A 26,699-nucleotide genomic window follows, 5' to 3' on the forward strand; every position below is an offset into this window, starting at 1 on the left:
GCTTACTATTTTTATTAATAGAGAATTGATCTACATATTTTATATGAAACATATATTAAATATTTCAAATTAAAATATGCTTTATTTTTTTCATATGATATTAACTATTATTGTATTGGATAAGATTTAAGATAGATAGTACTCCCTCCGTCCCACTAAATTTGTCCACTTTTATTTTTCAGAGTCAAATTTTATGAACTTTGACCATAAATATTTTTGTTTGTATCATATGACATTTGATGAAAGTTATATGAATTGATTGTGTTTTAGATATGTGTTTCATTGATATAACTTTCATCAATTATTATATTACACAAATAAAAATATTTATGATCAAAATTCGTAAAGTTTGACTTTGAAAATCAAAAAGTGGACAAGTTTAGTGGGACGGGGGAATTATTATTCTATTATTAGGATATATTATAGCTATTAATCTATTGAATATATTATATTAAAATTATTGGGTAAAAAGTGTAAATTTATGATGGAAAATCAAAAAGTGTAAATTAAATATGATATTAACTATTATTCTATTGGATAAGATATAAGATAGATAGTATTATTCTATTATTAGAATATATATTAGCTATTAATCTATTGAATATATTATATTAAATTTATTGGGTAAAAAGTGTAAATTTGTGATGGAAAATCAAAAGGTGTAAATTAAATATAAAGAGGGATTTTTTTGTATAGTTATAAAAAGTATAAGTATTAATATTGTCATTTAATAAAGATGAAATAATTAAATTTGATCTAATGGTTATAAATCAAAGATGGAATCCATCCAAAGGTTCTATAGTTATAAAAAGTATAAGTATTAATATTGTCATTTAATAAAGATGAAATAATTAAATTTGATCTAATGGTTCTAAATCAAAAATGAAATCCATCCAAAAGTTCTTGTTTGTTTATGAATAAATTTAACACGTTGTTATATATATATTGGTAGATACATAGCCTACTCCCTTGTCAAACCGTATCACCAAATCTCCAACATCATCCTCTCTTTCACCATCTTTACATAAAAGATATTAATTAATACTCGTTGTATAACTTGGATTTGATCACATGAGTTTATCTTTATCTCTTAATTCTATTATGTTCGCAAAGCTGGTGTATGTTAGTTATCGATCTCAAAGTTCCTATACTTTAATACTTTATTAACAAACAACAAAAATATATTATCAACAAACAGATGTAGAATTCTACCGCCAGTCATACCCACGGATTGATTGTGTTGGTGACGTGGTCGATCTCTACCGGACGATAAAGTGGAAATACCGCTGAGTCCAATCACCACTGCTGTTCAAAAAAATAATAATAATAAAAATAAAACGTTTTGTAAGATAAAATTCGTGATATCCTGGCTATATAAAGTAGAGTTGTACTATACGTTATTTACAAAAAGTGATCGATCAACACGATTCGTATTTATATCCGATCATTGAAATATTACCCCATATTTGTATTAGATGGAAACTAGTATATCCAAAGTACACACGACCCAAAAATTTCTGAGAAAACGTTTTTCTTTATAAATTAATTAATATTTAAACCAAGAATATCTAAGAAATCTAGGATGAAATATATATTTGACATTAAACTATTGGTATTTTGTTACTAATGGGTGTATTTTGGTGTCAAATTTCTGACGGAATTTTATTGTCATAATTTCGTTGAAAGTTTGTGACTCTTCTATTCATGCTATTTTTGTTTGAGCTTTGTCAGTAAATCATAGAAAACTTTTTGACTAAATAAACTTTGATGGGAAATTCGTTGGTGATGTCGGTTTTTTCTGTTCGACGAACTATTCGTGAAGCATTCGAAGGAAAGTTTGTTCATGTTCGTTCGTCAACTTTAATGAATGAACAAGAACAAGAAAACATGTTTGTTTAGTTACATGAAATAACATAAACATAGTTCTCGTCATTCATTTATGTCCTTGAATCTTTCATTTTTATGCACGTACGTTTATAGAATCATTTATCAAATCTTTAATCATTTACTATATACTTGTAAATGCTTATAAATGTTCATTAATCATTTATGTACATTGACCATCAACTATCTAATAAAACATTTATTTACAAAATACTTGTATACATATGTTCATAACACCATTTATGCACGTAAGCTCATTAATCTATGTCTCTACAGATGAAGATTCATGTCCCCAAATAATTATAAATTCTAAAATTGGACTTAGTAATGATGAGTTTCTAGCTTAATGCTTCAAATTTTATGTATTCATTTGCGTTTGTTTGTTTACGTTCGTGTATTTTCATTCATAAACATAAACGAATAAACGTGAACGAATCAATCAGTTAGTGATCAAACAAACATGAACACAAGTTTGTGGTCGTTAATTCATCCATAAACTGTTCGTTATAACGAACATAAACAAAGTATCGTTCATGGACTTGAAGAAAGGTTGATGCTATATATTCAAGATACGGAGTAGTAGAGTTTTGATTTGTTTAATTAATTAATATATACATTAGATGAATTAATTAATGTTGAAATTAAAATGCGTTAACCCTATCCTCAGAAGCTTAAAATAAGATGATTAAAAGGGAGATAATTAAGGGCCCCTAAGGATACAAAGTTTAGTCGATTACTGTACTTGATTTAACCTGATCGATTTGATTAAAATAAACAGTGATGATAAAAAGAGCAAGCTAGCTAGATACCCACATAATTACACATGTGCTATTATATTAGTCATGTTAACTACAGAATGTATTGGATCTCATCAAATCTAGCTACTACTCTCAAACAAAAACTTTATTTTGCAACAAATGATCGACTCCATTGAAAAATTTGCATCGCTAATCCACTACATATGTTACTAATTGTCTAATTAATGGCTTGATATTATGTTGGTCGTTGTTACAGTATTAATTTATGAACTGATCAGCAAACATTAATGCTAAATAACTACTAGACTATTGAGCCAACTTTTGATGACTCCTGGTTTATAATTTTTTGATGGTATAAAAGACATGGTACCAGTCAATTTTACAGCACAAAATGTATGCATATGGATGGACCACAAAGGTCAACTATTGAGATGGGTCTCTAATTTCCCTAGCTTCTCTCAAGCAACTTTGTGTTTGTTGATGTATGCAGCTACGCAAAGAGTCACTACTTCTTATATTATTCCATCCTACATACCAAAACAATAATAAATCTCCAACATGCATGACCATAGTGTCAGCTTTCTCTAAAAAACGGTATACTACAATTAATGTTGCATTTGTCTACACTTTTAATTAGTGTGAATAAATTAAAAAATTTTGTCACGTTTTTATTTATGTAAATTTATGTATAATTGAAGGTGTGTAGAAATTTCTTCACACTAAAAAGTGTGTAGAATTAAAATTGTCCATGCTAATTAAAAAGGTAGTATGAACAAATGAGGTTATTAAAAAGTGTGAACTTTTAATTCTACACACTTTTTAGTGTGAAGAAATTTTTACACATTTTTAGTTCTATATATTTTGACACATATAAAATCATGACAAATTTTTAATTTGTTCACACTTATAGTTAAATGTGAACAAATGCAACATTATTTGTAGTGGTAATCATATATGTGTATGAAGTACCTGATCATGTCTTATTCAACTCTTATTCATTATATATATAGGGTAAGGTTCATGTGAGAACCGTTCACATATGAAAAGAGGTAGAGTATAAATTGATATGCTCATATATAAATGAATTTGTTTACATATACCATTCACATATAAATATCAAGTTATAATTTAAAGTTGGGTTCTCATGTTTCTTCCAATATAAAAGGTTCTCACATGAACATTTTCACATATATGAAGGTATCATTTGAGGAGAATGTGGGGAAAGTATGGAATTGGAGATATTATGAAGGATTTAAATGATATTTGCTACTTTAAGTTTAGAAGTTTGGAAGGGATGAATAATGTGATAGAGCAGAGTCCTTGGATGGTTAATGGGAAACCATTGGTAGTACAAGAATGGAATGCTGAGGTAAATATTGAGAAAACTGATCATAGTAAGATTCCTATATGGGTTAAAATGATGAATGTACCACTAGAAGCCTGGACCATGAAAGGGATAAGTGCTTTGGCTAGCAGATTGGGTAAACCTCTGAAGATGGATAATATGACTGCTATTATGTGTCATAAAGGGATTGGGAGGTTAGGGTATGCTAGGGTGCTGGTGGAAGTTGATGCTAAGGAGAATCTACTTGAAAGAATTGAAGTAGTGTATAAGGATGAGCAGAAAAGCATTAAAAGGAAAAAAGTTGTGAATGTTGAGTATAATTGGAAACCTGATATGTGTAATCTTTGTAAAGTATTTGGACATTCTAATGAGAAGTGTAAGATGCAGAAGAAGGATGAAAAGGAAATAGAATGTGAGATGCATAATAAGGAGATAAGTAATTTTGATAACAGTAGGAAGACTGATATTTTCCAAAGGCCTAGAGGTGAAAAGTTTTAAGAGAAGCCAAGAAACCAATGGTTTAATGGAAATAGGAAAGGGTATAATGAACCTAATAGGAAAATATGGCAGAATAGAGTCACAAATACAAAGAAGGATGATGTTCAGGGTAAAGAAAGTGGAATACATACAAATAAATATGTTGTTTTAGCTGAGAAAAAGGAGAATGTAGGTGACAAAATGGATCAAGGTGAGAAGTTGATTGTGGAAGAATATATTAAAAATAAACAGCAGCCATCTATGGATATAACCAAAAAGTGGTCAAATAAGATGATCTACTATTTTAAGGAGAGATGGGAAGCTGTGCAACTGGAGGGTGATAATACTGAAGAGGAAAATGTTAGGGAGAATGAGAATGAGGCAATTAAAAACTTGATTGCTAATGAAATAGGTGGAGGTGATACTCAACTGTTTAATTGAGGATTATTGATTTATGGTTTTAGTCATGGAGTTTAAAATTGCTTGTTGGAATATTAGAGGAGCAAATAATGAATTGAAGCAGAATGAGGCAGTTAAGTTAATTAGGGAGGAGAAATTACAGATTTAAGCTTTTATAGAGACTCATTTGAAAGTTAATACTGTGAATAAAATTGGAAATAGGATTTTTAATAACTGGGACTGGGTGTCTAATATTCAGCACAGTCCAACTAGTTGTAGAATTTTAGTAGGATGGAATCTAATAAGGTGAATCTAATGTTGATAGATATGAATAAGCAAGCTATGTTATGTAGTATAGAAGCTTGTTAGAGTAATATCAAGTTCTATTGTAGCTTTGTGTATGCAAGCAATAGTGGGACTGAAAGAAGAGTGCTTTGGAAAGATTTAGAAAGGCATAAGCAGTTTGTGGGAGAATGGCCTTGGGTTATTATTGGGGATTTTAATGTCACTCTTAATAACAATGAGTATTCTACTGGAGGATCTAATGTCTCTATGGATATGCTTGAGTTTAGAGATACTGTTAATAAGGTGGAGGTTGATGATATTGGGAGTAGTGGCTTCCACTTTACATGGACAAAGTCCCTTAAAAGTAAGGAGTGTACCATTTTGAAGAAGTTAGACAGGATTTTGGTTAATGAAGATTTTATTAAGAAATATCCTGATGCACATGGAGTGTTTTTACCTTACTTAATATCTGATCATAGTCCTGCAATAGTGATTTTTAAAGATGAACAGTACAGGAAAGGAAGATCTTTTAGATTTTCTAACTTTATTACTGAGAAAGAGGGTTTTTTGGATGTGGTTAAAAAGGAGTGGAATGAGAATGGGTAGGGATATCATATGTACAGACTTGTGCAGAATTTGAAAAGATTGAAAAAGCCTCTTAATAGATTGAGCTGGAGTAATGGAAATTTGTTTGAGAAAGTAAATAGTTTGAGGGAGAATCTTAGGAAGGTTCAGGATATTTGTGATAAAGAGCCATGTAATGCTGAGATTAGAAAAGAAGCTGCAAAAGTTTTGAATGAGTATGTTGAAGCAAAAAGTGAAGGTACATTGGCTTAAAGAGGGTGATAAAAATACAACATATTTTCATAGTATGTTGAAATCTAGAAGGAATAAGAATAGAGTTGAGATGATTTGTGATGACAAAGGAAATAGGTATGAAGGGGAAGGGGTGGCTGCACAATTTGTTGCTCATTTTGAGAATTTTCTTGGGAAAACATTGCCTGTGGAACCTCTAATGGAAGGTTTATTTAAGAATGTGCTAAATACTGAGGAAGCTAATGAAATGGTGAGATGTGTGACTGATGAAGAAATTAAAGAAGCAATGTTTGAGATTGATAGTAATAAGGCTTCTGGCCCTGATGGATACACCTCTGGTTTTTTTAAGAAGGCTTGGGTGGTGATTGGTAAGGATGTATGTAATGCTGTTAGGGAATTTTTTATTAATGGTAAGCTGCTTGGGGAAGTAAATGCAACTTTAGTAGCCTTAATTCCTAATATTACTACCCCTAATAAGGTATCAGACTTTAGACCTATAGCTTGTTGCAATGTTATCTACAAATGCATAAGTAAGATTCTAACTAAAAGAATTCAGAATGTGCTTGGAAAGATTGTTCATATTATTCAAAGTTCATTTGTGCTTGGAAGACACATTCAAGATAACATTTTGATTGCACAAGAATTGTTGAGGGGGTATAACAGGAAGTATGGACCAAGGAGATGTGCTATGCAAATTGATATACAAAAAGCATATGACACTGTAAGTTGGAGTTTTTTAAGGGACATTTTAGAGAAGTTTGGGTTCCACAAGAGGATGGTGCATTGGATTATGACTTGTGTCACTTCTACAAAATTCTCTGTTTGTTTTAATGGGGAAATTCATGGATATTTTAAAGGAGGAAGAGGATTAAGGCAGGGAGACCCAATTTCCCCTTATTTGTTTACACTAGTGATGGAAGTCTTAAATCTTATCATGTGTAAAAATATTGGAGATTCTAAGGAATTCAAGTATCATTTTGGGTGTAAGGTGTTGTGCTGATGATTTGTTAGTTTTGTGTAAAGGGGATGTTGCTTCTGTTAAGGTAGTTAAGCAAAGTCTGGATGATTTCTCCAAGGTTTCTGGTTTAATTCCTAACTTGGGTAAAAGTGTTATATTTTTTGGAAGCATGGCTGAAAGGGATAAAGCTGAGATATTACAAATTATGCCTTTTAAATGTGGGAAGCTTCCTGTTAGATATTTGGGGGTGCCATTACTTGCTAAGAAATTGAGTGTTGCAGACTGTAGAATTCTCATTGATAGAATTAAGAGTAGAATTGATTGCTGGAGGAATAAAACTTTATCCTATGCTGGTAGAATTCAATTGATATCTTCAGTTTTAGCCTCAATGCAAGTTTATTGGGCTTCAGTGTACATGATACCTAATACTGTGATCAAAGAATTGAGAAAGTTTTCAAAAGTTTTCTATGGAATTCTGGGGAATCTGCTAAAGGTAAAGCTAGAGTGGCTTGGAAAAATGTGTGTAAACCTAAAGATCAAGGTGGTTTGGGTTTAAAGGATATGCATCTGTGGAATGAAGTTTTATTACTGAAACAGTTTTGGAAAATAGTAGAGGATAAAGATTCACTTTGGGCTAAATGGGTTAATGTGGTAAAATTAAAAAATTCTAATGTTTGGGTTGTTTCAGTTGATAAACAGGATAGTTGGGGATGGAAAGTAATGATGGATTTAAGAGATAAAATTAGAGGTTTTGTTAGATATGAAGTTGGTAATGGTAGGAGAATTTCTTTGTGGTATGATAGGTGGTGTACAGTTGGTCCTTTGTGTGATCAAATTACAAGAAGAACTATTTTTGAAGGTAAATTTAGAGATAATATGACAGTTGCAAATATGATTATTGATGGAAAATGGAGGTGGCCAGAGGATTGGTTAAATAAATATGAGTTCTTGAGAGATATTGAGGTTCCAAATTTGTAGGAAAGCAGGGAGGATAGGGTAAAATGGCTCACTAAACAGAATTCTTTGGTGCAGTTCTGTACAAATCAAGTTTGGAAAGATTTGAGACCTGATTGGGAAAAGGTAGTTTGGAAGAATGTTGTTTGGTTTAGTCATATGGTGCCAAGGCATGCATTTATCTTGTGGTTGGCAGTTCAGAGAAAGTTGATGACTCAAGATAGAATAATGAAATGGCAGACTAATGGGGATTTTACATGTCCTCTGTGTCAAAGAGGAGTTGATAGTCATGAACACTTGTTCTTTCAATGTGAGTATGCAATGCAAGTGTGGAAGAATATTACAGATAACTCTCCTATATTAAGTGGCAGTATAGGGATGTTTGATGTAATTGAGAAAATTGCAGCAATGAAAACCCAGAATAATCTTGCAGTTATTGTTAGCAAATTGGTCCTGGCTGCATCTGTCTATTTTGTGTGGCAGGAAAGGAATTTGAGAAACTTTAAGAAGGAAGAGAGAAGTGTAGAAACTTTGTGCAGAATAATAAAGGATAATGTAAGGCATAAAATGATGTCAATTAGTGTTAAAAACACTATGAAGGTAAGCAATATTGCTAAAGGATGGAACTTGAGATGGAGTAATAACTCTCTGGTTGCTATTGAAGATTAAAGGTTTGTTTGTTAGCTTTTTGCAGAGGTTCTACATTAGTGTATGCGAATGAGAATAGAGAGCGGTAAAAGATGACACTTTTTGGTCTCATTCTAGCACTAAGTGTAGAATATGCTGCCATGGATGCTGTGAATCCTTAGCTTGCTGCTGAAGGAAGGCTATGTATTGTATGAGTATATAGGTCGTGAGGTATTACTTTTGGTTTTGATATTGTTTAGATGAATTCATGTTCTATTATTAATTGTACAGTTGTATTTGTAATTTTTGTGCATATTAATGAGAAAGTGCATATTAATGAGAAATTCACCTTTAAAGTTAACATTTTCACACACACATATATATATAATATATAATTTGCATCGGATCCGCATCTTGCGATGGGATATCAGTGTGACCCCCGACTCTCACGACAAATTTAGTTTATGCGCGGGATATGTTATATATCCGGCAGTTAGAGGCACATGCATTAAAGAGTTAAAGAATATGACTGAAATTGATGTGCTATAGCAATGGCAACTAGGATCCAAATGAAACAGTACCAAATGATGTTTTGTATAATTATGCATGGAGAATTTGTAAAAGGCAAACATACCTAATGTTGAAAGGGCCCCTATATATTTGATTGTGAGACGTGTTGTCATATGAACCTCCTACAATATTAGTCCCCCCCAAAAGCCTCTTCTCACTTTCTTGACCTATATTAATCTCATCTACATACAATAATGTTAATCTAGCTTATTGACTATTATAATCCTATGTGGTTCACCCATACAACATAAAAGTAAGTACTAGCTATTTGGGTTGTCCTTTTTAATTATCGATCAACTATCTATCACACAAAGAAATAGAAAATGAAGGTATGCTAATGCATAAATTACGTACCTTACGTAAATTTATTTCATTTAGTTAATTAATTTGTTGACTTCATATTAATTAACTATGATATATATGACCTCGTAATTAACATGTTGTTAATACTAATTGTCCACAGATTTTCAACTGGGTTCATCGTAGGTTTCATCATAAATGTGACCCCCTCACTTCTCAACTATGCATTTTCTTAATTAAGATTACCCTTATAATTAGTTGTTTTATAAGTAAGTTTTATTAATATGTTTTATAAATGCACTAATTAATGTCGACAGATGAAGAGCAAGATGCCACTAAGGCCGCGGAGGTTACTGAAAATGGGAAAGACAAGCTAGCTTTGCTTAACGATAATAATGAACCTCCTTTGGATCATAGTGTGTTTGATGGTTGGAAGGAAGGCATACTTGCTATTGGAACATTCGGGTTCGATCCTGCATTATCCAAAGATATTGAGCAAGAAGAAGCGTATGTTTGTGATAACGCTACTCGTGATGAAGTATCTACGGATGAGGACGAGGAAGAAGATATGGAACATCCATTGGTATTAAAGGCTTGTAAGCATGGGTTCTTTGATGATCATAAGAAAGATGATCATCATTACAAGTACTTGCCACAATGTGATGAAATTTCTCAACTCAATGATCATGATGAAGATGGTGTAGTAGAGGACACTGATGATCTGATGATGATGATGAAATATCAAAAGAAGGCAGCTGGAGAAAGGATTACTCTTGCTGATCTGTTTTTGGCTGATTCTCAAAAGATCGCCTTGTTGAATAACAAGCTGCAGCACTTGGCTGATGATGAAGATCGTGTCAAGGCCAAAGTCGATAAAAATCTGCTAGCTGATGAATCCATCAATGTTAAACATGATCTAAATGATGACAGGGTTACCTTAATATCTAATAAGAAGCTCACTAAAGACCATGCCGCTCGCCCCATCAAGAAAATCAACCGAGTAAGCTAGCATCTCTTCCGGCCTCTCATACTAGATATCATTGTTTTTGTATACGTATTTTTTTTTTCTTTTTAATACTCTATTAGACAAATATTCACACATTTTTGTTAAAAACAGAACTACGTACAACCAAGAATCTCTTGTTTAATTTGATGAGTCATCTTAATGTTATGCCAAAGTAACTAATTTGCTAACACGCGTATAGTTAGTGTCATTGATTCAACTAGCGCGCTAGCATATATATATACTAATTAATCATAATGTGTATGCTTTTTGTGTTAAAGATGGTTCGAAAAATGTTGAAGAAGAAGATCCATCCGGACGTTGAGAATCAAAAGCAGGAGACAGCACGTACGAAGCCCAAACGCTTATAATTTGGATCAAACACACATGGTAATTATTCATGCTTTATTATTCTCCGTCATCTCTTGGCTTATTGGTTTAATTCGTGATCCTTTTACCCATATATGACCTCACATCAATAATCCTTCATTTAGAAAACCGACAAATAATATCACAAATTGAATCCCTGAAACTTCTTTTTTTTGTGGTTGGATGTGTACTTTTTATGATAAAGACGTCCGTTTTTAATTAGTCGAGGATTGATTGTTTTATTTTTAATTTTGTTTGCAGATCGATATGCGTTTGCATTTACATGTTGCCGCGAGTTATTGACTAGTTTGCTTGATTTCTCCACTTAAAGTTATTGTATGTTGTATGTTCGTTGGTTTTCATGTTCGAAATTGTCGTTGTCTTTTTATTTTATTTTTTCTTGAATTGGCATTTATTTTATAAATCTATGGAGTGAATGCTTTGTATGTCATGGATTTGTTGTTTAACTTCTTTTGAAGAGTTATCATTATTGAAAGGTTATGATAACGTACGTCCAGCAGTACGTATTAGTGAATCTCAACATGCTATTTTTCAGATAACATTTAAAATAATAAAAAATTCCTTCTATAAGACATGTTTAAGTCACTTACAATTTTATATGGCCCTTATATAACGTTTTAAAGGGGAAAAAAAATTCTTTCGAGAAAATAGATGTGGGGGTGGGGGTGGCACAGATTGAAATTAATGTGTGTCTTAAAACTGAAAATATTGATATGCAACGCACCAAATTAATTTACTAGGTATCAACATTTCTTAATAACTTGTATCATGATTTTGATGGAAACATATGACTACATTGAACATTTTTAACAAATGTCTAGGGAATAAATCAGAAAACCCTTGTTAGTATTAATATTAGATTAAAAATCAAACAACATAAAAGACAGGATTTTTACGATCTCCAATTCTCTATAATAGTCCACATTACAAGAGTCAAAACCAAATTAGCTCGTATCTAAAGCCCATGGGTAAGGGCCGTGGGCCGTTTACAATCATATGTCATGGGCTAATTAAAAACATATCGCTAAAATTAAAACCTACATCTTCGTAAGTCGTAACAAATAATAGGCGATGGCGATCTGGGTCCCAATACAACTTAGTGTAATATTCAAGAATTAAGAGTCTTCTGTGCATTGCATCTACAAGATGCAACTCGTTTGTCACGTTTAATTCAATTATCTAATTTGTAAATTTTATTAATTTTATTATATTTAATTATTAAGGTACGTAGGATATAATTAACAATAATGAAGTGTTTTGTGTTTGCTTTCATTCCACTCAAGAACCGAGCTTTTCTCATTTGATTTTGTGAGTGTGTTCTGGTTGAAGTGGAACATCGATACGTCAAGAAATGACGTCGGATGGCAAACTTCTTTCTTTCGAAGAGGTCTCAAAACACAACAGGAAGACTGATTGCTAGCTGATTATGTCTGGATTTTATCAACTTTCTTTTTTCTTTCTTTATGTTAATTTTGGTGAATTTGATTATATTGCTACTTGCATTGTTAATGATACATCAAACAACCAAATTAATCATACAGTAAGGGTTAATATACATCACTTGGTACATACGAGTAGACGAGTACTTGTGTTTTAGTGGCCGCACGCCTGCAAGTTGTCCCAATTGAAATGTAAATGTAAAAAGGTGATAACCAGACCAGCAATCCAAATCGGGCCACAATGGCTGCACGGCCAGCCCAATCAGCACAATTGGTTTTGGTGGTATGAACAGACTAAAGCGGAAGCGAATTGAGAGAGAATTTAGACATTTGGGGAAAACTATATATTTTTTCCAATTAAAATGAAAATGATTTACAAGTTTAAATATTGTAATAACCGTCTAAACTAATTTGTTAGACTTATTTACATCTCTAGCCCCTATAGTTACAACTTGAAAAAAAAACTATCCAAACTATACACTAAATATACATTCCATAGGTGGTCACCCAGTTCCTCCAATTCTCCAAACATTGAAGGCCTCAAGTTTTTTTTTTTATGATTTTGGGCTCAGGTATCTTCCTTTTTGGGCTTATGTTTATGAGATTGTTTAAGGGCTTAGGTATTGGGCTTATGCTTATAAAAACTAAATAGCATAAACATGTCTTATTGTTATTGTTGCCTAAGTAGTTAAGGACCAAAATTACGGTGTTTCGGTCAAGGACTGGTATTTGAAATATCGGTTATTTCGGTGGTATTTCAGTAATCGTAGTATTATGAAAAATGTTATATAATATTATATATATACCAAAAAGATTGCAATTATACACACAAAAAGCAAGTATATTAAGTTAATACTTAGTCTAAATATCAAAGTCAAGCTTAAAAGTGCCAAAATTCGATAGAATAGTGTTAATACTTCAAAACTTTAGTGTTTCTTATGTTTTTTTTTAGTTTGGACAAGAATAATTTAATTTAAAAAAAATCTGAAAAAATGGTATACCACCGAAATTTGACCAATTTCGGTGAGATTTCGGTAAGTTTCACCGAAAATCTCGGTACCGAAATTGTAGACAAAAATCTATACCAGTATACCAATGGAGGACCGAAAACCGAAATACCACAGGTATACCACCGAAATCGACTATATAGATTGTTGCCTTATGTTTCTTGACACCACCACGCCAGATTACAATCCATTTAAACCGGCTTAGTTGTTGAAGCTATAGTGATGCTAAAAAATTGTATTACAATATTGCTGATCGTTAAGCTATGTATTTTCTTTAACATCCCTGTTATGGGCTTGAATTTTTTTACGAATTTAACTGTGTTATTCGGGTTGATAAATTGTATGGCTGAATTTTTCTTGTAATGTAACATAGGTATATGATGTAACCCCATTTCTGGATGACCATCCAGGTGGTGATGAGGTCCTTCTATTAATTAGCAACTGGATGAAAGATTTCTATGTTGGTGAAGTCGATACCAATTTTATGCCTCGAGAGAATAAGTATAAATCACCTTCAGCCGTAACTTATTCATCCTACAGAGCTTCTGGAAGTTCATCATCTACCAAGATGTTGTTGTTACCATTTATCATGCCCATACCAATCTTGTTGCTAGCATATGCTCTCTACTACTTTGCCTAGCTAGAATTATCGAGATGGTAAATCAGCAATGCCTTAGTTTTTCTGATTTATGTCATATGTCCTTTTGGTTATTTCCTTGTTGTTTCTATCATCTAATTTGGTATTTTTTTAATTATACCCTTATATGTCGTTATAAAAACAGTCTATTGAATTGGTATGTTCAAATTTAGTTATATATATGCACGTGTGTACGTTATGTTAATTTTCTTGGTTGTCGAATAAAATGCAAATAACGATAAAAGAACATGACAGATATATATAGGTGTATAGTAGGTCCAGATCGAAAGAGCTTCTACCTACTAAATTTGAACGGTAATTGAGTGATCATGAAACATGGATCTACTACTACTACTACTTATGAATGTGATGAGTGGGTCAATTGATGTGAATAACTCGGCATGATCTCGGGGATATGCTATATATATGTGCGCTTGGAATGACACTAACACTACTGCTATAAGTGGTAGGGATGGTATATGTTTTGTGAATTAATAAAAGTGGGACATTTGGTGATTAATGTTTTTTTTCATTCTTATCTTTTGAAAGGGAAATGGTTAATCCTCCTAATTAAATAGCCTAATAATCCTACTAATTATAAGATGATGACACATGGAAAAATCAGGGTGTAAAATTAGGAAAAATAATTAATGGATACCACATGTTACCTTCTTAATATATTAAGAGGATTATTAAGTTATTTGGTTAGGGGATTTATCATTTTCCCTTTTGAAATGGGTTATTTGTCAAAATGCTTGGGCATTATTGTGTTTATGGAAGCCGCCCACCTGGAACCGATCAAAACATGGATGGATGCTTCCGTTCGTGCTCATTTCATAGAATAGATAGCATACGTGTCTCGCGAGCACAGTGTGCTACTATTCCTTCTTCCTTTTTGAAACTTTTTTTAGGAAAATGTTGGTATCTACCAACTAAACTCAAACAACTTGTAGTGTATCTACGTTAATTACAAATTACTGGTCTAAAGTCACAAAAGCACAGATTAAAACTTGCAGGTCATCTTTTACCTTTCAACATTATGGTAAATATAATGGGCCTCTTCATAATTATTTGGTTTTTGTATGTTCTATACCATGTTTATCAAGTTTAAGTGTTAACTAAGCTATCTCAAAACAAAACCAAAAATGGAATAATTGGTAGAAGAGGAACAATAAGTTGGCTGATTTTAAGCGGTCCCAAATCTTTTCAACACCATAGAGCAATACTGGTAATATTTTACATGTAGTTCCGTTTTTGCATTCGCCTATGCTGGTGAATTATTACTTTTTTTTTTTATAATCGAACAATCTAACCTGAATAATCTAGTTAACCCAAAACCTGGTGGAATGAACACCCCGTATAAAACTATGACATTATGGCATGAATTGAAGATCAACATTTACAAAAATAAATGCATTAAGTAACATACAACCGTTTACTTTTAGCAATAACTAGTACTCAAACATCCAAATTAACTTGGTTTTGCAGGTCTTGGTCATTCTTTTTTACGAGTAGTACTTTATTTTACCTTTTTAAACAGACTTTGTTGTACGGATTGCTAAGGAACGAGTCTTATTTTTAATGTAGTGTAGTGAAGAGATTTGATGCTGTTTTGCTAGCGACGATTTTAGGAAGTTATTTATTATGGCTAAAGAAGAATTAAAAATGGCTAGTGGTGTCCAATGGATAACCGAAAGATCAGGGAAACTCCTGAAAGAGACCAAAGCATAGGGACAAAGACCAGCATCTATACAACCATCTCGGTGGTTTCCATGAGAAAAAACAGCTAAATGGAGATGCTTTTGTCGGAGAATGATATTGCTATAACAATATTTAGCCATTTACAAAAACAACTACATTATACAATAAAATTTATACCTTGGCTAATTATTGTTGTAACAATATCACTATCTTTTCTGTTCATCTTGTTCAAATAGAGCTGTGTGTTTGACTCAAATATATATGGTCTAAATGAGATATTTTTGTGTGCTACACACATACAATGGGATATACAAATTAGTTCATCACCTCCTTTATACATGCATAGAGGGGAAAACAAGTAATCTAATCCTATCCTAGTCTAATATGTACGAGCTAGTATTATAAATGCTTGATCTCCAAGTATTATCATAACCAATTTCAAAACCTTGACTACCAAGTATTACCTAATTCTAAATTACCATATATTATGGATTACTATCATAATTTTAAATTTACTAATAATTCTAACAATAGATCGCATATCTAATTAATGCTCACAATTCATTGTTAAATATGAGAAAAATCATTTAAGAACAATTTAAGAATGGGTCTTCGTGTGCAACGATGGTATTTCATTGGGTGCTGACAATGAACAATTGTTTTTAATGTAACGTTGTCTCCAGACGATGACGACGTTTGCCAATTATTAATTCTCGAAATATGTCATATTGAAAAGGAAACGAGACATATTATAGTACTAAATTAAGGATTAGAAAAAATTAATATTATTAAAGAAATTGATGAGGAGTTGTCTGCTAAAATGTATTCTAATCCCATAAAGGCTGGAACTCCAAGGATTATATGCTACTAATTATGGTTTAGAAAAATCCATAGAAGACTTGCATCATAATGTCCTTATTGCCTAGTGTATCTCACCTTCTAATAATACATTTTTAACAAACGTGTCTACGTGTGCAATGATATACTATATCCTAATGTAATACGAAGTAATATTTATATATACCTTCATTTCGGAGATTCGAGCATATATAGTGGTTTTCCAACTCTGGTCGAACTAAAACACAAACTTGCGACTTGATTAGTTGCACGATCCGCGCTTATTAAATTAATATTCGATATGGCTCGTTCGGTCGTTTATTTATTTGAGTCAAACAAGCTATTTGGAGCTTCACAAGTCACATGATGACTCAACTAGCTTACTTAAAATGACTTTTATGATCCCTTTAATACAAGATTAGTTTAATTATGATCATGAATGAGTTTTTTTGAATTCGAGTAAGTACAGAGTTTATCGACTTCAAGACCTTCAAATGGTTCAATAAAAATTATAAATATTACTGTATAAACAAATACGAGTATCAAGCTTGAATCCAAATAATTTAGTTATCGAATACACTTTTGATGAGTTTGAGTCAAACCAAGTCTCTTTTTTAAACGAATGGAGCTTAAAATTTTTTATATTTGATTTGACTCGCTAACATTCCTGCTTATTTGCTTGTGCTTTAAAAAGCCACTCACTTGCAATATCATTTCCTTGTTGCCTTGTGCATATTACCTTTAAATCTATAAATAATTAATAAATCTAACAAAAGATATTGTCTTCTTATGCATAGTGTATTATACTTTTATGTAATGTAAAGCTGACACAAGTACCTAAACTTTAATGTACATGCACAGCATAAAATAAAATATCGATCCTGTCAAGTGTGAAGAACAGCAAAACAGAACCACTTGCTCCTTGTCCCTCCGAGTCCGAGTCCTATTTTTTTTTATTTTTTAAAAAGAATTAATCAATCTGTTTTTTGAGTTGATCAATTTCAAGAAGATTCAAACTTGACATTGTCAAATATATCCATCCCTAATTTTATTTTATTTTTTAAGTTTTGAATGACATGTCACATGTAGCATAAATATAGATATAGAGAGGTTCCAAATCTCACTTTAAATTCTTTTACTCCTAGTGTTATGTGGTATACATTTCCTAATATAGCGGTGAAACCGACTAAAGAGTCGATAATGGTCCGTTATCATGTTTGTATAATTATATATTTTATAATTATTCTAATTTTAAAAGAATTTTTTATACATTTTGATGATCAACAATTTGCTTTTCCCCTGTTCTACATGTTTCCCCTACCGTATCTCTCTCTCTCTTTGATCCTTTCTTCTTACATAAAACAATTCAATTTGTCGGCATTTTGCCCACGAATTTGAACTAGAACAATCTGTTTGTAACATCAATTAGGCGGGTTACAACATGTATTAAATTTAGGAAAGTAAAAGTTAAATTTTACATTTGATTGTAACGATACGATAATTGTTCACTTTTATAATTAATTAGATTAATACGGAGTATAATGTTTTCAAAAACATGTTTTAATTTGACGAAAAAACTTCAATCACATACGAGGTTAATTACAAGAGTTTGTTATTATAGTTAATAAAATACATCGTTATGATTAATAAAAGTAATTAAGAAAAAGGACGTTACATGTTACAAGTGCCCCAGTTGGGGCTTTGCTGAATCAAACTTACAATAATATTTAATTTCAGAAAAGTATATACATCAACATCGATCCACAATATAATAAAATAAAAATAAGTAACAAACTTATACTAGTAAACATATATAGTGATGTATCCACGCAAAAAGTATATAACATTATGGCACACTATCTATTTCCATTTTTGTTAAAATGGTATAACTCCAATATTTGTTATAAACATCATTACAAACACGATGAAGTGGGGTTGTGTCTAGGCCGTGGTCGAAAAGTAACACGAAGTGGGTTCGCCATTTCGCTAGATAACTTTAATACCTCTGTCAAGTCTACATCGTACCCATCACACCTCTCCAACTTAAACTCGTGCAATACCGACGCAACCCAAAAGATGACAGTTGTCAGCCCAAGACTTTTCCCCGGGCAACTTCGCCTGCCCGACCCAAACGGAGCCAACCTCAAATCAGAACCCATCACCGACATATCCGTTAACCCCTCGGCCTCATTCACAAACCTTTCTGGTCGAAACTCTAACGGGTCGTTCCATATTTGTGGGTCCCGGGTTATAGCCCACATGTTAACCATTGCGGTCGTTCCACGGGGAATGTGATGACCATCGATGATCGTATCGGTGATGGCTAGACGAGCCCATGAAAGTAATGGGCCGGGTGGATGTAGCCTAAGAACTTCTTTCACCACAGCCTGTAAATAAACCAAATTGGTGAGATCAGCTTCCGTGACCGCACGTGACCTCCCCACGACTCTGTCTAGCTCATCTTGTAACTTTGATTGAACATCCACGTGAAGCACCATCCTCGCTAGTATCCATTCTATCAACACTGCCACCGTGTCTGTTCCTCTAAATATCATTTCCTGTTCCAATACATTGTACGAGTACAACTTTTTATTTATTTATTTATGAATAATAAATATTCTCTAAATCCTTGTAGTTTCTAAAAATAGCAAGGCAACAAGTCAATAACCGCCTACTCAACTTTTTTTTTCTTTTTCAAAAAGGTTTTCTTTGTATTTTCTTCTTCCGTACAATCTAAAGTATATTAGACATAAATAAATCCAAAAGTACGTTATTATTTTGTACGTCTAGGGGAAAAATATAAATTTGAACTCATTAATGGGTTTATATTCTAAATAAGCTAGGAAAAATTGTTTACCCAAAGGACGGCAATCATATCTGTTTCAGATAATTTATCTGAACCTTGGAGTGATAACAAGACGTCAGTGAAGTCACCGTTGGATTGGACCGGTTTTGCCTGGTGTTCAGCGATGATCCGTTTCACAAACTGGTTCACTTTAGGAACCAGCTTGTAACACCTGGACCGAACACCTTGCAAATCAAAATCATTCAACCAAGGAAGGTGGTCGGTCCAGTTGAATACACCTAAAAGGTCATACCCTTCATCCACTAGCTTCCTCAACTCAACCGACTCGTCGTCATAAGAGTCTAACCTATAAGTCTTGCCAAACACGGACAACATCATGTTACTCAAAGAAGCTCGTTTCAAGACATCTCGAACACATACAGCCATTTGCTGGTCGCTAAACATCTCCACCATCTGTTTTGATACCACCATGCGTTGTCTTTCGGAAACCTTAATTTGTTTCGGACAAAAAAGATGTGTAGCCGCAATTCGACGTAGCGTACGCCAATAAACACCATAAGGGGCAAAACCTATAGCTCGGTTGAACATCAAGCTATATGCCGACTCTTTTATTGGACGGTCAGCAAAAGCCGAACTGTTAAGGATCTCTTTTGCGACATCAGGGTTGCAACTCACAATCACACGGGTTTCGCCTAAGCTAAAAGCCATGAGTCGGTCGGCATGAAAGTTGTGTGCGGCTGCAGCGAGCTTATGGTGAGCTAGACCGGACATGAGGTGCATGCTACCAAGTATAGGGACTCCCTTTGGGCCCGGGATGGTGGTTTTGTGTTTGGACCAAGCAGGGCCGCCGGGCCTAGCCCATTGGAACAAGGATTTAATGAAATAGGCTAGAGTGAAGATGGCGAAGAAAGTGAGGAAATTGATGGAAGTGCATTTACATTTCGAGGCAAGTGCAAAAAGCCAGAGAGTGTCTATGTGAGTTGTCATGCTCTATTGTTTGTTGTTTGATGAGGGGAAATTAGTGCAAGAATGAAATGGTATTTATAGGAAAGCACCACAAGTAACAGCCGACATGGCTAATTCGTGTTTAGGTCAATGGGTCAATTTCATGAATTCTAAAAAGACCACTTTAAATTAACTACAAACTAATACAAATTAAGAAAGAGACGTATCTTTTTTAAAACTACTTTCTATGTAGCACCGAAACAGGTACGGCAAAGGGATACGGGAACAATACAGGAACGGGGAACGGCAAAACTAAAAAATTTAGGATACGGGTACGGCAATATAAAAATATACAAATATAAATTATATCGATTTTTTTATAGAGAGAGACTTGAGAGATTATGTGTAATTGTATATGTATAACTGTATAATACATGTTTGATTAGTGATCACTCATTAAATGTTTAGTGTTTAATAATTGGTTTTGTAATAGAAAAAATTTAATGTTAATCAAATTGTATATAATATAGCCTGTTTGGGTTTGGGGAATAGAAAAAACCCATTAAAACCTTGATATTAGTTGGAAACAATATGGAAATTTCAAAGAAACGTTTTAGTATCTATAGAAAATTCAAGGAGACGTTTCATACGTGATTCGTATGCGGAAACGTTTCCATGGAGTTTCGGAAACAGGTACGCCTACCTGTTTGGAGTTTCGGTGCATCATAGACTACTTTTGCTTACAAATACAAGAAAGTTTGATAACTAGTTAACACTTAATTTTATCTTTCAAGACAAAAATCAAAAATTTTATGTAAGCATTCTCTACATTCTCGTGTTAGAGATAAAACTGTTTACATTTTAACATCACAATACACTATCGAGATATTGTGAACCAAAATTCATAATAAGTGAATTGAGTGTTTATCTTACCTTTTTTTACCTACAAATATACATGGGCCTATATATATTCATACTATAATGAATCATCAAATTATTTAATAACTTTTTATGAAGACATCTAAATTTTTTTTAAAGTGGCTCTAGTAGGTAGTTAAAAATAATATTTTCATTTACTTCAAGACATATTTTTTATTTCAATAGTTTAAATTAAAAATATACTAGCTCAAATAAAATAAATGAGTTAATTGTATAAATGAAAAGTTTAAATAAATATTTCAAATATAAATTAATTAAGATTAATAAAAATTTAAGTTGTAAAATTATATCGGTTATGTCAGTTTTTAAACTTCTTATCAAAGGAGGTGTAATCTTCATAAGGGTTTAATCATGCAATACCTTTCATTGGTATTTGTTATTTATAACCTTTTTAATTACTCCCTCCGTCACATTTTAAATGTCATACTTTGACTTTTTAAGTCTTTTTTTTTTAACTTTAACCGTATATATCTTTGGTTGTATTAAAAACTAATAGATGAAACTTATATCAATGAAAAATATGTTTAAAGCTCAATCCATTTATATATTTTATATCAAATGTTATAAAATATAAACAAAAATATTTGCGGTCAAAGTTGAAAGCATAAGACTTGACAAGTCAAATTTAGATAAATAAAATGGTACGGAGGGAGTATTAAACATATTATGTTTAATCAGAGGATTATTACGTGGATAAGATTTACCTAGACACTAACTTGAGTAAAAAATTAATGAGTACCAAATGGTACATGAGATAAGGGCTCTTATCGAATACTTTTTTTTATTTTATTTACATCATCTATTACTTAATTACTAAAATATATATATATACTAGTGTTCAGGTCCGTCCATTGGACGGGTAGTCTCAAAATATATTAATCAAGGCTAAAAACTTGAAATTCAAATATATTAAATTGATTTACCGAAATCATCTTGGAAATTTGCTAGCTCAATACCAACTTCATCGGTCAAAATACTCGTAAAATTTTCCGCCCAATCAACATTGACCTAGCCATGTATGATAGTGCCCTGCAAATAGCAAATAAAAAATGGAAAAATTGTTAATTCTCTTAGTGTGTTTCTATGTATTTAATCCAATTTTAAAAACTAAACCCCAAACAAATTAACCATAAGAATCGAATAAACATCTTTGTATACAGATCCAGGAAAATTATTCAGGATAAAAAAAGGAACCCAACCAAGGACATTCCAAACGTGGATCAAATGATTTATCGGCTAATGCAAGAAAGATAGGGAAACAAATTCTTGATAAAAAAAAAAAGTCAAGCCAAAAACATTGCAAAGTCATCTTCTGTTGCGTTAAATCCTAAACATAACGTGGTTCAAAGGGTTTTATCCAATGGTATTATTTAAAATTATTATCATGTTTTTCATAAGATCCGAAGTATATCTGTCATACACAAACTAAAATGATGATCGTTCCACCATGCTAAATAATCATACTAAAACATTCAATACCATCTCAGTATGTAGAATTTTCCCCTGATGATATAACAATGGCTAAAAAATTACACCATTAATGAGCTAGTTTCAAAACAGATTCAAAATTATCATAGTCGATATATTAAAGTAATCATAATATTACTCATAGCAAAATTCGATTTTTTATCTAAAAGCTTATAGAAAGATATAATCGTAAATCTTAAGTATACATCATTAATGAGCTACTTTCAAAATGATATCAAAATAATCAAAGTCAATATATTAAAGTAATTAGAACCTTACTCATAGCAAATTTAGACTTTATATCTAAAAGGTTATAGAAAGATATAATCGTAAATCCTAAGAGTTAATATAGGTTACAACTACAAAATTTAATATATAATATTTAGATTAGTTAATTCATATATCACAACTTAATCAATACGAAAGCTAAAGAATGAAACATACGAAAACTAATTCCATATAAATATGATTCCAATTTACCCTTTTTTTTCCCAACTTTAGTTAAATAAAAATTTTACAATTTCTTATATTTTAAAAGTGTAAACTATATAAATTTGAAAAATAAATACCAATTCATCAACAAAGACCATCTCGAATGTTTTGATTTTCTTCGGGTTGTTCCACTCCGAATCAGTCCATACATGCACAACACGGAGTCGTAAATGATGGTTAACATGTGTTGGATTAAGATCTTCAAGATAAACTAATATGGTCATATTTTTTATTGTTGAAAACAAGCCATAACGAACCTATAATCGACAATAAACTAAATTAAAAGAAATAATAATAATAACAATAACATAAGAATTTAATGTTAAAAAATAATAATAATGATTAATTATGTGCAAAGTATATAAAAAGAAAAAACCTTTTTGTAGTTGATCGTAGCTTCTTTTTTGTTGTCGTACGTGAGTTATATATGGAAAATCAAAAAGTGTAAGTTAATTATTTTTAAATTGGGTTAAAAAGTGTAAAATGGTGATGGAAAACTAAAGAGTGTAAATTAAATGTTTTAGATTGGGTTAAAGTGTAAATTGGTGATGGAAAACCAAAAAGTGTAAATTAATTTAGATTAATATTAAAAAAATTAGAAGATTAATAAGAATGGGAGATTAGGCTAAAGGAGAGAGATTAAGGGTACCAAGTGTACCCCCAACTCCGTCTTTTAGTTATACTAGCTAATCAACCTGGGTTCAACCCGGGCATTTTAACTAAAATTTAAAAGCAAAAAAATCTTAAAAAGTGTATATAATTTTTGTTATTGATATATGATAACTCGGCTTGGAAATATTAAATTGATTAACTCAATAATTTATAAATATTAGTACCTCACTACAAAAGCGTGGACAAATGAGGTGTTACAAAATAATTATCAAAATTCATAGTAAAAAGTGTGAACTTTTAGTTCTACACACTTTTTTGTGTAAAGAAATTTATGCACACTTTTATTTCTATATATTTTTACACACAAAAAAAGGTCAAAATTTTTAATTTGTTCACACTCATTAAAAGTGTGAACAAATGTAGTATTGTTTATAATGCTTATTGCATTAACAAGACATAAAAAGACTTTTCATGATATTATATTAAAAATAATTTACTTTGTTTCTAATAAAAGAATAAATTTGTAGGCATCATAATAAAATAAAACATTTTAAAGATATTTAATGGGCTATTTATCTTTAAAAAGACTATTAACTAAATATGACATCATAAATAGAATAAAAACATTTTGAAAAAATTTGTAAACATGACACATCATAATTGTTTCTAAAAATAGTTTAAAAAATCCTTCTTAATTATATATAAAGAAAAATTATTATAGATAGATAGATAGATAGATAGATAGATAGATAGATAGATAGAGATAAATTATTGTCTTTATTAAATTAACTAGATTTTAGACCCGCGTCCAACACTACGAGATTTACGATATTAACAATATTATATCTCCATACATTTAAGTCATAAAAGATTAAAAGCTTACAATTTTAAAAAAACACGGTTTTAAGTGTTATATTTTGCAAGTTGTAGGACGATAATCGTAGGTTCCTCACTGTCATTATTAGCCTAGACATATTGATGGAATTGTTTGCCGTAATCATTCCACAAGGCACATGCTATATATAATAATTTCTCCATTATAGAATATTTTGAAACAGATGTACTCATAATGTGATATTATTAGTAAAAATAATTAAGAATTAAAATATAAACATATTTGTGATCCTGTACTTGACACTCAAGTATATGTATTTAATCATGATGCGCGTTCATAACACGCATATGTTTATTTTCAATCACCTATTCTATGATAATGTGATAACAATTAGGATTGTTTTTATATTATTTGATAACAATTAGGATTCTTCTAATATTTGTTAATAAGTCATTAGGTTTTCAAATTATTTTTATAGAAAATATTTCATATGTTAAACTTTTTTCATTTAATTAAATGATTGTAAATTTTAAAAAATTCTCTCAAGTTTGATGGCTAAAAATAAATATAAATGAAGTATTCAGGGCTAAAAAGTGTAAATTATTGATGGAAAACAAAAAAGTGTAAATTAATGAGACTTTTTCTACAAATTAATATAAATATAAATATAATAATATATTTGGATAATGATTATTATGATTTTTAATTTGTAGTTTATCTAAATGATGACATCATCAAAAGTCAATTTGATGAAATCGAACGATGTAATTGATTAATTAGTCATTAGTTCAACTGTCTTATAGTATATATATATTAAGATTAAGATTAACTTTACATGAATTATAGCCGATCAAAGCACACCACCGTCCATCATTTATCGGCCTAGCTTCGTGTGCGGTCCTCTTTGAAAATTGAAAATATGTTATATAGCAACTTAATTATTTTTAGAATCTTTTGGTTTCCATTTCAATATTACGAGACTAATCTTGGTTTATATTGATTAATGATTAAATTAGTATCATTTGTGAAGTTAACAGTAGAAATATCTTAGTTTTCCATATATATACTAATATACACATTAACATGAGAAGGGATCAAGTGAGAACCACATATATGATGAGAACCCTGAGAATTATTAGCATTAAGGGCTATGCCCGTAACGTAACAACCGTCACCATCTCTTGGATCGTCGCTCATCAAATCCATATCATTCTCATATGCGTCCGGTGACAACCCCTTTAGAACGGATGTAGGGCAATGCCCGTACCGTATCCATACGCTTTTTTAACGCGTAACCCATATGATTTTTTACAAAATTTTTATTTATTATTATTTTTTTTTGAATGAGTTTTTGTTAAACGAAAATAAAAAACAAAAAAAGTTGAAAAAAGTGAAAAACAAAAATTAAAAATCATAAAAATAGGAAAACTAGTAGTTCTCACGGTTCTCTATATATGTGGTTCTCACGTAAGTCTAGTTGTTCCATTTTACTATGTAGGTTTAATGTATAGTACCTTTGAGGAATATGTATCTTAAATAGTAGTTGAGATCTTTGTTAGCATGAGGAATGACAACATGTGTTCCAAATATGTCGTTTTTTAATATCCAACATGTGTCAAAAATGTCGTTTTATAATATCGTACATTAAATGTCGTTTTTCAATATCATTGTTATTGTGTTATTTCATAGCAAAAATTATTTTATCGATTGTGGCTATTTACATTTTATAATTATTTTATGTCTAAATATCAGGAAGGTTCATTTTAGCTCTACAGTCTACACATATTCAAAAGATAATTAAAAGAGTAAATCTCACGAATCATCCATGTGCTCACTTATGCTTTCCTCGGAAAAATTAATCACAACAAACATTCTCGTGGTTGTTTTGTCTCAATAAAATTTTACTCCGTAACACAGTAACAAACAAAATAAATACCAACTACAAGTCTACAAGATGTCAATTGTCAAGAACGGATCGACTTGAGAAAAACTAGATCAATACCCGGTCGTTGACCAGGTTAAAAACAATAAATATATACTTAAAATGTAACTTTATTTTTAACCAGATTTTTTCTAAACGGGTCTGAGTTGAATTTTTGAGTTATTCGATTGATCCACCAACCCAAATAAGTTTTTTATAATTAATTTTTAGAATTAATGTTGACTCATTTGGCCTAAAAGTTACCCATTTGACCTAGCAACACACCAATGCATAT

The 26,699-nt window shown here is 31.4% G+C and overlaps 4 protein-coding genes across 4 annotated transcripts; 3 read left to right on the top strand and 1 right to left on the bottom strand.

Moving 5' to 3' along the window:
- The first annotated feature begins 5,763 nt into the window (after window positions 1-5,763).
- On the top strand, window positions 5,764-8,545 carry LOC122592176. Its single transcript, XM_043764378.1, has 5 exons — window positions 5,764-5,971; window positions 6,075-6,685; window positions 6,918-7,415; window positions 7,520-7,885; window positions 7,955-8,545. Exons 1-5 carry the CDS (start codon window positions 5,764-5,766, stop codon window positions 8,543-8,545), a joined length of 2,274 nt encoding a protein of 757 aa, XP_043620313.1.
- A 702-nt stretch (window positions 8,546-9,247) lies between these two features.
- LOC122593475 (protein TILLER ANGLE CONTROL 1) lies at window positions 9,248-11,196 on the top strand. The gene is made up of 5 exons (XM_043765890.1): window positions 9,248-9,402; window positions 9,537-9,573; window positions 9,691-10,373; window positions 10,658-10,766; window positions 11,007-11,196. Exons 1-4 carry the CDS (start codon window positions 9,397-9,399, stop codon window positions 10,745-10,747), a joined length of 816 nt encoding a protein of 271 aa, XP_043621825.1. The 5' UTR covers window positions 9,248-9,396; the 3' UTR covers window positions 10,748-10,766; window positions 11,007-11,196.
- A 2,001-nt stretch (window positions 11,197-13,197) lies between these two features.
- LOC122592177 (cytochrome B5-like) lies at window positions 13,198-13,852 on the top strand. The gene is made up of 2 exons (XM_043764379.1): window positions 13,198-13,329; window positions 13,586-13,852. The coding sequence occupies exons 1-2, from the start codon at window positions 13,198-13,200 to the stop codon at window positions 13,850-13,852; spliced, it is 399 nt and encodes a 132-aa protein (XP_043620314.1).
- A 4,240-nt stretch (window positions 13,853-18,092) lies between these two features.
- LOC122593493 (cytochrome P450 78A9-like) lies at window positions 18,093-20,191 on the bottom strand. The gene is made up of 2 exons (XM_043765911.1): window positions 19,245-20,191; window positions 18,093-18,945 (listed from the first exon to the last, which is right to left on the bottom strand). Exons 1-2 carry the CDS (start codon window positions 20,178-20,180, stop codon window positions 18,301-18,303), a joined length of 1,581 nt encoding a protein of 526 aa, XP_043621846.1. The 5' UTR covers window positions 20,181-20,191; the 3' UTR covers window positions 18,093-18,300.
- Window positions 20,192-26,699: the final 6,508 nt, after the last annotated feature.

Source organism: Erigeron canadensis, chromosome 3 (genome assembly GCF_010389155.1).
Source record: "Erigeron canadensis isolate Cc75 chromosome 3, C_canadensis_v1, whole genome shotgun sequence".
NCBI classification, from domain to species: Eukaryota; Viridiplantae; Streptophyta; class Magnoliopsida; order Asterales; family Asteraceae; genus Erigeron; species Erigeron canadensis.

What these genes read in the sequence shown, in the direction of transcription:
- LOC122592176 (XM_043764378.1), top strand. Translation starts at nt 5,764, where the DNA reads ATGTACAGACTTGTGCAGAATTTGAAAAGATTGAAAAAGCCTCTTAAT. An exon ending in TACAAAAAGCATATGACACT is followed by an intron (nt 6,686 to 6,917) that starts GTAAGTTGGAGT and finishes AAAATATTGGAG; the next exon opens with ATTCTAAGGAATTCAAGTAT. An exon ending in TTCTGGGGAATCTGCTAAAG is followed by an intron (nt 7,416 to 7,519) that starts GTAAAGCTAGAG and finishes TTACTGAAACAG; the next exon opens with TTTTGGAAAATAGTAGAGGA.
- LOC122592177 (XM_043764379.1), top strand. Translation starts at nt 13,198, where the DNA reads ATGGTATACCACCGAAATTTGACCAATTTCGGTGAGATTTCGGTAAGT. An exon ending in CGAAAACCGAAATACCACAG is followed by an intron (nt 13,330 to 13,585) that starts GTATACCACCGA and finishes AATGTAACATAG; the next exon opens with GTATATGATGTAACCCCATT.
- LOC122593493 (XM_043765911.1), bottom strand. Translation starts at nt 20,180, where the DNA reads ATGACAACTCACATAGACACTCTCTGGCTTTTTGCACTTGCCTCGAAA. An exon ending in ATATGATTGCCGTCCTTTGG is followed by an intron (nt 18,946 to 19,244) that starts GTAAACAATTTT and finishes GTATTGGAACAG; the next exon opens with GAAATGATATTTAGAGGAAC.
- LOC122593475 (XM_043765890.1), top strand. An exon ending in TCGTAGGTTTCATCATAAAT is followed by an intron (nt 9,574 to 9,690) that starts GTGACCCCCTCA and finishes TAATGTCGACAG; the next exon opens with ATGAAGAGCAAGATGCCACT. An exon ending in CCATCAAGAAAATCAACCGA is followed by an intron (nt 10,374 to 10,657) that starts GTAAGCTAGCAT and finishes TTTGTGTTAAAG; the next exon opens with ATGGTTCGAAAAATGTTGAA.